The 11,147-nt window shown below is 35.5% G+C and overlaps 2 protein-coding genes across 2 annotated transcripts in view; one reads left to right on the top strand and one right to left on the bottom strand.

Moving 5' to 3' along the window:
• Positions 1-595: 595 nt before the first annotated feature.
• Positions 596-8,290, top strand: LOC107721243 (uncharacterized). Its single transcript, XM_016529172.1, has 9 exons — positions 596-741; positions 2,832-3,155; positions 3,232-3,552; positions 3,638-3,751; positions 4,209-4,517; positions 4,686-4,991; positions 5,958-6,269; positions 6,805-7,110; positions 7,934-8,290. Exons 1-9 carry the CDS (start codon positions 696-698, stop codon positions 7,993-7,995), a joined length of 2,100 nt encoding a protein of 699 aa, XP_016384658.1. The 5' UTR covers positions 596-695; the 3' UTR covers positions 7,996-8,290.
• A 484-nt stretch (positions 8,291-8,774) lies between these two features.
• Positions 8,775-11,147, bottom strand: part of LOC107721235 (elastase-1-like) — an 8,573-nt gene continuing 6,200 nt past the window's right edge. The window contains exons 5-8 of the mRNA XM_016529165.1: positions 9,497-9,633; positions 9,267-9,409; positions 9,016-9,165; positions 8,775-8,880 (exon numbers count right to left, since the gene is read on the bottom strand). Coding sequence (XP_016384651.1) covers positions 8,869-8,880; positions 9,016-9,165; positions 9,267-9,409; positions 9,497-9,633 — 442 coding nt within the window. The 3' untranslated portion in view covers positions 8,775-8,868. The remainder of the gene's footprint in view (positions 8,881-9,015; positions 9,166-9,266; positions 9,410-9,496; positions 9,634-11,147) is intronic.

Genomic DNA, 11,147 nt, shown 5'->3' with positions numbered 1-11,147 from the left:
AATGTTCACATTTATTTTTATGACCAAGAGCATGATTGTGGCCATTTTTAATAATAGAAGCTGCAAGTTATTATAATACCAGGCAGTGAGAGCAGTAAAACAATAATAAATAATATTAAGAAAGAAATATTAATAAAACTGTCATTAAAAAGATTTAAGGTTATTCATAACACCATAAAGGTACTAAATAGCACTTTCAAAACATGGTTTTTACGGCACCCTATAAAAAGGGTTCTGCTATTGTTTCCAGAATCATAATCCGGAATCGTTAAGAGCCATTTTTCTTAAGAGTGTGTGTTAAGGTTTGGCCTTTAATAGTATTAGCCTACCCGTTTGTCACTCCTTGGCTCTTCAAAGAATGTTATCAACTCATTTCTGCCCCCATGAGCACAATGACAAATACTTCAAACAAAAGTTTGCTCAATTGCTAGTTTAAGATGCTGAAATTAGACTAAAGACAGATTTGCATAAACCAGCAAACGTTTGTATTAGGATGGCAGGACCACAGTGACTCCTTACTGTGTATTTAAGGATAGTTTCTGCAGTGCTTACAGTGGGTGGCAGTAATGCTCTTTGCTAACAGGCGTTTCAAAAGTGAAAGTTTTCTGTCAGACTCAGACTGTTTGGGTGTGTTGGTAAGAAAAGGACAGGACGGGAACTCGAGTCAGGATCATGATCTTGAATTCTGCAGCAATATGAAGAAAGTGTTTTTATTTGTTTCTTTCGTATTATTTTTGGACGGTAAGTTGATTTCGGTTTATTTCTTCAGTACTTTCGGTTTCATGTTGTTATATCTTGTGCATGAATGGAACCAGCAGAAGAAGCGAAATACAACGAGTCTCGATTATTAGTACAAATCGTGTATTTATAATCTCAGAAAAAGTTCTACCAAGCGCAAAGTCTGTGATTCAAAACAGATGAATGTGCGCTCCCCCTCTTTGTGATAGGCTATTGATAAAACGGAAATATTCAAATGAGGAAGAAAACAATTTACTAAGAAACTTAATAACTGCGAAAAACACAGTTTGGGTGGATGGGACAGCATCATTTTGGTTGATTGGGACAGTGCTTAAAGGGCTTTGCTAATTAAGAAAATGATTTACCTTGTAATGGAACCATGATTGTATATGATCTGTGTGCCCTAAATCAGTGGTTTCCAACCTTTTTATTTATGCAAGCCCTAATTAACCACAAAAATATTCATGAACTAGCTAGATTTTTGCTAAAATAAAAATACTGAAATAGAAGCATTTTGAAAATAGAAGCATTATAGATAAACTTTTTAAAAACTTTTTAAGACTGAATCTAGTAATACACATATTTAACTATTCAAAATCTTTATTGGTCCATCTCGGGTAACTTTATTAAAACATTTTTTACACATTTTTTAAGTGGAAGATGGATTAATTTTTTTCAGTCCTGTTACCAAAACTCTTATGTCTTTTAAAAAGCATGTTTTAAAATATGTCAACAAATTCCTTCATTTTCCCCTCAGGCACGTGTTTATTTTGAAGAAATTGTTGGTTTGATCATTAAAAAAAAAATCCCTATTTATCTACACAAAGTGTATTTTTCTAAAATACACAAACCCATTTTTTTATTTATTTTAAAGGCGACTCAAACCTCAAGCTTATCAATTTTCTATGATGCAATTTATTAAACAATGGGATGAATGATGGACCAAACTTAATTTTAAAATATTGGTTTAACCTTTTTTTTATTTTTTTAAGAAAAACTATTTAGTAACAGGAATGAAACTGGGTAACAGGAATGAGTATCCATTATATGTGTATATATGTATATAATGCCCGCACTGATATAGTGAAAGTGTTGAACATTGAGAGCTGACCTCACTGCTAAAAAAGGCTAAATCATGTTTCTATTTAAATCTAGTGGTCTGCAGAGGTTTTTGTTAGGGTTATGTTTACAGGTAGGGGGACGGGTTATGAGATAAGATATGCATAACGAAAAATAATAAATATTAAATAAAAATGTATATTAAGAATAATGCCTATTCAGTTTTTCTCTGGATGTTGTTTTCTTACAGCGCAGTTCACACTCAAACACCATTCCATGTATGACGAGTCTAATATAATTGCCACAGGACAGAAATTTAGGTGTTAGGGTAACAGGACTGAGTGAAAACCTGGGGACACGACTAAAATGTGTATTTGATCTAAAATATTATAGATTTATCTTGAAATAAATGTATTTAAAGCACAGGTGGGATATGGAGGTACACAAAAATGCAAAATAAATATTATTTTAAACATTATATTTCATGTTAAAATGTAGCGTTCAACACTGGGGACATGTACAAATGCTATATTTTCAGTGTTTTAGGTAGCTTTTAATAATTTAATAAATTTTTTAAATTATATATTTTACATTTGCAGTTAGGTAAATATATAGGACACTTTGCTTAATAATAAAATGTATTTTATAGTAAATTGTTATGCATATTTGTACATATAATGTCCTAGGGACAGAAATGGCACCCATTCGGTGGAATGGCCCTCATATTTGGTCATATATACTCGTCTTGAAAACGTCAAATAAACATTTATATCCATTTGATTTATTCTCTGCTATTTGTTAAAAGTCTATTCCCTGAGCACATCACAGTTTCTGTGACATGAAAATGTCTCTAGTTTGCTTATATGTGTTTGACATTATATGATGGGAATAATTCTGTCATGTTTAATATTATTATGTATTGTTTTGTGGGCTGTATTAACATCAATTGGCATCATCCTAAATGATTGATTGCAGTTATAATGTAGTTTACTGATATTAAAAAAATTAAGTAGCTGTTTCGGTTTGTACTGCAGGTGTGTTTGGGGACATGGAAAAAGTGTCAGTGAAGGAGGGAGATTCTCTCACTCTACACACTGATGTCACTGAAATACAGAGAATATTTTTGTTGATGTGGATGTATGGATCTCAAAACAATATTATCGCTAAAATTGATGGGAAAACGCAGATAGTCTCATTATATGATGTTGATGATGGGAGGTTTGAAGACAGGCTGCAGTTGGACAATAAGACTGGATCTCTGATAATAAGCGACATCAGAACCAAACACTCTGGAGATTATCATCTAAAGATCATCAGCAACGAGACCTTCCTCAAGACATTCAGTGTTACTGTCCATGGTGAGAAGCTCAGATATTTTGACACTATTTTTATGTTTCTTTTCCTTACTCCTCCTCGCTCCTGTTTGTTTTCCAGATGTGATTTTTGCCGGGTTAGAAAACAAGAAAGAAGGGGATTCTGTTACTCTACACACTGGTGTTACTGATTCACAGAAACATGATCTAATACTGTGGACATTTGGACCTAAGAATCCAGACAGTCTTATAGCTGAACTGAACATGAAGGTTCATGAGATCACATTTAGTTCAGATGATATATACAGAGGGAGACTACATCTCGAAAATCAGACGGGATCTCTCACCATCAGAGACGTCAGAACCACAGATGCTGGAGTTTATCAGCTACAGATCTCCAACAGTAAAGAAACACTATACAAGAGATTCAATATTTTTGTCGGTACGTACTTCAGATTAAAAGAGTGTTTTCCTCATGCTGGAACCCCACATGTGATATACTTACACTAATGACCGTCTCTCTTCAGCCGTTCCAGAACCGGGTCTGTCCACTGGTTATATTGGGCTCATTTGTGTCCTTCTGTTTGTGGTTGTATCTCCGGGTGTGATTTACTATATGTTCAGATACTGTAAACAGAAAGGTAAGTGTTTTCAATAGCTAATATAGCAATAGGGATAGGCATATAAAGGTTTTAGGGCCATATTTACTAAACAGGGCAAAAAGCACTGATGGGAATGGAAAGTTCTGCGGCTGATCAACAATGCGCACAGAATACAGACGCAGCTAGATCATTTCTATAATGACCAACGCAATCTACCTAGTGCAGTGCAAACATGGCTTGGCAAACAATATGTTCAGATAACATCCTCCACTGGTATTCCAAATAAATGAACATGACTGCAGTTTTTTACAGCATTACAGCCAAGAGCAAAATAGGTTGTAAATTAACCTGTTAGCGTTCCAGTGTGTTTAGTTACATTTTACAGGACTGCTAAAGGGTTAACCCTTTCATCTGTGATCATTAATGTACAAGCTTATTCAAGTTCTTCTATGTTAAAACATTTGACATCTTCCCCATTCACTTGATGTTGAGACAGAAAAGAAAATGGTGTCAGTGTCGGAGGGAAATTCGGTCACGCTGAAAACGGGTGCTACTAAAATCCTGAGAGAGAATGAAGTGCTCTGGATGTTTGGATCTCAAGATACAGTCATCGCTCAAATCTACAAAAAGGCTGGTAACATCTCATACGCCGATGATGAGCGATTCAGAGACAAGCTACAGCTGGATCATCAGACTGGAGATCTGACCATCAGCGACATCCAGATCCCAATCTCTGGAGATTATCAGATGAAGATCACCGGAAGCAGATTGACTAAAATGAAGAGATTCAAAGTTATTGTACGAGGTGAGATTTTTTTAATATTTCAAATATCCTTTATTATAATATCCTTAATATCCTTTATACTACAAATATTACTTTATTATTTTTAAGCTTTCGGGGCTCTTTAGTGGCTGTTAAGTTGTTCATCTGCAGATTTACATGTAAACATTTTTATATTTCGGTTACATGAAGAGGACACACAAAAAATCACGGAGGGAGAACCTGTCCATCTGCAGACCGGTGTCACTGAACTACAGGAAGATGATCTGATACTGTGGACATTTGAAGATGCCCTCATAGCCAAAGTTAATAGAGAGAGCAGTGAGAACAGCGTCTACAATGTTAATGACGAGAGATTCAAAGGCAGACTGTGGCTGGATGAGCGAACTGGAGATCTCACCATCACGAACACTAAAAGCACTGACTCTGGAGTTTACGAACTGCAGATCAAGAGCAGCAATGAAGTCTCCTACAAGAAATTCAATGTTCTTGTTTGCTGTGAGTAACTCAAAAAAATATTTTCAAACAATAATCAATAAGCTGGATTGTACCTGCACAATATAGCTAAAAATGTATATCTTATAAAGTACAAATTATTTACAAAATCAACACAGTAATAAAACAACAACATGTAACTACATTTTTTTTTTTACTAAATTAACTCAAAAGGAGGATTTAAAATCATATTTACTTAAAGGTACCGATATAAAAATATGAGAGACAAATAAACAGTTTTATTTTAAATTTGGCTATATTAAAATACAGTATGTGAGTGTAGAGAGTAGAAGAGAAGCAAACAAATGTAAAAGGCTGACATTAGGCAGAATGTAAATATGTTAATTAGCGTATGACCGCATTTATTGACATTTTGCAACTTTTTGAGCAGGCTTTAGCTACTTTCCATTGAAAGCAGCTGGCAACAGTGAGAACAAGTGGGAGAGGTATTAGTTTGCATTTACACTCCAAGACTTAATGCACAGATCGATTTTGATTTTTGACTCAGTCAATGCTTTTTCAAACTCAATCCCGGTTTGCAGTGCGTATCTAGCAGCATACACTCTAAAAAATGCTGGGTTAAAAAGGGACAAACCCAGCTATTGGGTTGTTTTGACCCAGCAGTTGGGATGTTTTGAACCCAACCGCTGGGTTCCTTTTAGAGTGTACACTCAAAAAAAAAATGCTGGGTTAAATACAACCCAGTGCTGGGTAAAATAGGGACAAACCCAGCAATTGGGTTGTTTTGACCCAGCATTTTTTAGAGTGTAATGAAACTTCAAACAGCAAATTATCCAAAGAGCGCTTCTTTTATTATCACTTAAGCTGTCAATCAATCACTTCAGTTTAAGATCATTGAGTAAGTTCTGCACTCTTGCCAAAAAAAAACAAAAAAAAACATTATAATCAGTATTCAATATCACTCAGCTGCACATTAACACTCCTATGTTGCACTGTGACTTTGTGCAGTGAATATGCTGAAACATACAGTTGGAGATTCTGTCACTCTACAAACTGATGTTACTGAGCTGAGGAATGATGGCAGGATACTGTGGAAGTTTAGCGATAAAGACATTTTAATCGCCGAACTCAACCGAGCCACCAATCAGACCTTATTCTATGAAGGTCCTGATGGGAGATTCAGAGACCGACTGCAGTTAAACCAGCGAACTGGAGATCTGACCATCAGGAACACCAGCAGAGCTCATTCAGACGTTTATACACTTCAAATCACCAGCGGCAAAAAGAGTATATGCAAGAGATTCATGGTTATTGCCCACGGTGAGTAATGTGATGCTGTAAGAATTAAATATTTAGATCATATTAAGTACTATTTTAACTTTAATGCTTAAAGACACACACTATGTAAAACTGATGTTAACACAATTTAATCAGTGCAGACACTTCTGTTCATTGCACAATTTTTGTATTTTTTCCCCCCACCCATTTACTCTGCTCTTCTCAAATTATACCAATAAAATGTGGATTTTCACATTTCAGACCATGCATAGTTTAGAAATACTGTTAAGAGTCACTGATTTCTTTTTTTTTTCAGTCATTCAGGTTTACGCTACATAATTAGTTAAATTGCAAACCTGTATAAATTATTTATTGTGTGGCGTACAAAAGATGATGTTTTGATGAATGCTAACACTTCTCTTTTCCATCACAATGGTTTTGTGTGAGGAAATGAATGAATGAAATGAGCTTTTAAACACTTGTGCTGTAATTTAGCTTCAATTCTACTGCAGCAGTAAGATTCCCTGTTATAATGTTCAGGTTTTTCTCTTTTATGTGGTGCTGGGACAAAATAAAGAGAAGACTGTGTCAGGGATGGAGGGAGATTCAGTCACGCTAAACACTGATATTGAAATACAAGAAGATGGCCTTATACTGTGGATGTTTGGGCCTGAAGACTGTCCAATTGCTAAAGGTGAAACAAAGGAAAAGATCTCTACATATGATGATGCTGACGGGAGATTCAGAGGCAAACTGAATCTGAATTATGAGTCTGGATCTCTGACCATCACAAACACCAGAACCGAACACACTGGAGTTTATAAACTACAGGTCATCTGCAGCAGAGAGACTAAATATAAGACATTCAGAGTTACAATCCGTGGTAAGTAGCATGTTGATCGAAGTTATGTGGCCTCTGTGTACAACTGATGTGATCTGAAGTTTGCAGTAAAATAAAGTAAATTGCATATATATATATATATATATATACAGTTCCATTTGGTGGCATTAATGGTGCAGAATTAAATATTTCAACTTTACATATGTATATATATAAAATTTGAAAAATCTTCATTCTTATTTTGTGAAAAAAAACTTAATGCTGATATTTTTTAATTCAGCATCATCAAAATAGGTAATATTAGGTCACCTTTGCAAATCATCTTTTTTTCCCCAAGATGGGCTGTGTAATATATACATTATAAATGTACTATAAATATTGATCTGAAGTTCAGTAAAATAAAGTAAAAATTGCATATATATATATATATATATACAGTTCCATTTGGTGGCATTAATGGTGCAGAATTAAATATTTCAACTTTACATTTAAATTACATATAAATACATTTTCTATGGTGTTTATTAATTTTTGCTGGACCTTTATTTTTAGTGTGATTGATTAGAAATGCTTCGCTGTGTGCGAAATTGCATAATGTCTGAGTAGGTAATACTTTACGTTTCGTGAAGAACTAACTTACTGACCATTGAAAAAAGGTTATTTTAATAGTATAAACACTATAGTTCGAATATAATCGAGACATACATTCACCATATTGTCATTGTCACCAGCTTTATAGTTGCGTTGCTTCACTGCCATTCATAACTCCACTCCAGTTTCAAACAATATAATCGGTGTTGCTTATCTTTTCATGTTAGCATTTAATGTAGCTGTAACCTTGCGTGATTTCTTTGTTTTCTTGCAGAGAGTGAAAGAAATACGGACTTTGGGCCTGAGCAGGAAGGTATCCCCCTGGTACAAAAATGAAACTCGCAACAGAAATAGTAACTGTGAACATAACTGTGAACAGTTTTAGAGAGTATTGCACATTTTGTATGGTGTTACATACACATTGGGGTTATACATACCACCACACAATTAATGTATTTTTGTTGAAAATGACTACAGTCCTCAATTTGTTAGCAAATGGACCTTATACAATAAGTACTGTATGTTTTGAAAACACTATTTTTTACATTTGTCATTATCACTATTACTGATGTGCTAATGAGCGTGCTTCAGGTTTTGCTGCCTCTTTTGTTTTCTTTCAATTATCTTGTTTTTTTATCATAAGCTTTTGTTTAATAGCTATAATAGTGTTGTCTTGTTACCAAAAAGGCAGTACCAATACCAGTAAAATTCCAGAGTTCTCTGTACGAATTCCGATACTATAGCACATCTATTGTAACTAATTTATTTTATAATCTTCTTATGTTTAATTTTGAAAGTGGATGTACTTTGAGGGTTTAAATCTTTGTGGTGAGAGTTTTTGCATTGTATGTATATCTCATGCTGCTCCCTTTTGAATGATTCTCCTCTTTCAATATTACCTTATTTTAAAGATTGGATGGTTATTTTTGTTTTGTTTTTCTTTTGCAATATTTGACCAGCAATATTGGCTTGTTCAACATATGTGTTCATGTAAGATAAAAGCAATAATAAAACCTTGAATAATTAAGTGCACCACTGAATTTATTTAATGTTTTTGATCAAACATGGATTAAACAAGGACACAATCTTGAAAATGATTCAAAAGCAGCCCAAGATTAGATGAAAAGTTTATTGTATTTTTGGCCATTGCAGATGTTAAAACTTGCTAAATGGAGGATGTTTTTCTTTCATCGTCTCAGTTTTTCCTGCTTATCCAATGATCTGAAATTAACAAAATGGCACAAGAAACATGAAAAGGAATTAGTATTATAATATACAGTCGGGATCTTTATTGTTTGTTAATTATAAATGTAAAGTGTATTATAATGATGATGAGATCTTATGAATTGCACTTACGCCATTAATCCAGCTGGTGTAGGCAGACACACGGGTGAAGACTGTTGGCTTCTTGGTGGTGTTACAACCCAATGAAGATACAAAGCTGGTCACACCGTGGACAACGTACTGACCGCTGACCTGACAGTTCAGAGGGCCGCCAGAATCACCCTAAAAACACCACAAGAGCAGCCAAAATGAGACAGTTTACTGCATTACCAAATACCTTCTCACAAGAAATAGTTCATGATCTGTTTGAGAGTCTTTCTTACATTACATCCAGAGTCGCTTGCGCCACCAGCGCAAACCATGGTGTTCTTCACGGTGCTTCCCCACCAGTCGCTACGAGTGCAGGTACTGTAGTCGACCACGGGCAGATAGGCCTGTTTCAGCTGAGCTGAGAGTGACCCCCCAGCTGCATGAAGATCAGAGGAGAGAAATGAGTCAGAAATGATTTCAGGCAACATCATGGCTGATTTGTTGTACTTGAAGCTAAACTGACTCGATGTGAGGCCCCAGCCGGTGATGTAACAGGGGTTGTTGTGGGGCAGAACCTGTCCAGAGGGTGGCAGGGTGGCCAGCTGCACATATGTGTTCAGAGAGGCGCTGGAGGACAGGCGCAGAAGGGCGATATCATATCTGAAATGCACAGAATGTACAGTCTGCAAGTTAGATTTCACACATTTATCATGCTAGGGGGCGCTATAACATTAGAAAATCTTTGATACAATCATGTATGTTGTACTGATGTGTGTAAGTGTACATTTATGTTGCATTAACATTAGGTCTAAAAGTTGCTACAGTCAAGTAAGCGGAAAAATTTAAATTGTAGATATATTGTATATGCTGTGTCAAAGTTATATTGCATGATTGTTGATATATATAATATGTTGAAATTACTGTATTTTATGTGTTAGGAATAATTACTCAGCTGGTCATTGTTCCCAAACAGCAATTTTTAAATATATTTCAAAATATACAAAAATGGCCAAAAATATTTAATAAAAAATATATATTTACTATCAGTCTATTTTTTGTACATTTTTGAAAATACATTTTATAAATATAAATAATTAATTTTTAAAGCATTAAAAATATATTTCGCCCTATGTATTTCAATACAAGAAAATACCCACATAGGCCACATATTTTACAAGACTCAAAAAAAAAACGTGAAACACAAATTAAATAATTAAAAAATATATTTAAAAATGTTACCTGTAGCCTATATTATATTAAAGCAGACTAGCAACAAGAACACTGCAACAATATACGTTAATACTACTGAAGAATTCCTCCGAGGTCATATTTCGTTGTATGAAACGAAATAGCCTAGCGCGAAGCGATGGAAGAGACATGAAAGTAGCCCCGAACAGATACAGTACAAACGTTGCTATGGAGTAATGGTTGCTTGACAGTTATTAATGAGCAAATCTCTGACAGCTGAATTCCGCGATTGACCAGTCACAATCAAGCATTGAAGAATTGTCGCGTTGTTGCGTTAAAGTTAAATTGCTGAGGAAGTGAGATATAATAAGGTTGTAATAGTTGTTGATACATTTGTGTGCTGAGTTGTGTCAATATAGTAGCCTGCTTTTTGTGTTCGTTAAAGTTATGTAGCTATAATTGTCCATACAGTCGAGCGTGTTGAGTTAAAGGTGGGGTAAGTGATTTCTGGTAGCCAATGTTGATATTTCAAATCACCAAAACAAACACACCCCTACCCCAAAAGGGTCTCGCCCCTATTTTGATAGTTCCGCCCCACAAATACGTACGCAACCGAGGCAACGATTAGTTCTGTGAAACAAAGCAAAACTCCTTATAATCAGTGATGCTGTCTACACTGGATGCGGCGCGGCGCGACACGACACCACACGACAAATCTGTACTGTACCGTACTGACACAAATTTCAAATGATTTTCAATGGTCGCTTTGTCGCATCCAGTGTAGACAGACTTTAGCTGTTGCGGCGCGGTGCGACGCGACAAGTGTCGCGTCCGGTATAGACACGTTGTAAGCCTTCTTTTGTTCCGCAGACGTTTTCCTCTTTTGTTTTTTATCCGCCATCCCTATCTTTCTGTCGCTCGGCTCGGCTAATGTCCGTCCCATGCACTGAAAGCTCTCTCCTCCACATCACGAGTAGACACGCCCC

The sequence above is a fragment of the Sinocyclocheilus rhinocerous genome, unplaced genomic scaffold, assembly GCF_001515625.1.
Source record: "Sinocyclocheilus rhinocerous isolate Xijiao unplaced genomic scaffold, SAMN03320098_v1.1 scaffold1566, whole genome shotgun sequence".
NCBI lineage: Eukaryota > Metazoa > Chordata > Actinopteri > Cypriniformes > Cyprinidae > Sinocyclocheilus > Sinocyclocheilus rhinocerous.
Note: the sequence above shows the minus strand (reverse complement) of the source record. Positions and strands in the feature narration are given on the sequence as shown.

What these genes read in the sequence shown, in the direction of transcription:
- LOC107721243 (XM_016529172.1), top strand. Translation starts at nt 696, where the DNA reads ATGAAGAAAGTGTTTTTATTTGTTTCTTTCGTATTATTTTTGGACG. An exon ending in ATTCAGTGTTACTGTCCATG is followed by an intron (nt 3,156 to 3,231) that starts GTGAGAAGCTCA and finishes TTTGTTTTCCAG; the next exon opens with ATGTGATTTTTGCCGGGTTA. An exon ending in ATTCAATGTTCTTGTTTGCT is followed by an intron (nt 4,992 to 5,957) that starts GTGAGTAACTCA and finishes GACTTTGTGCAG; the next exon opens with TGAATATGCTGAAACATACA.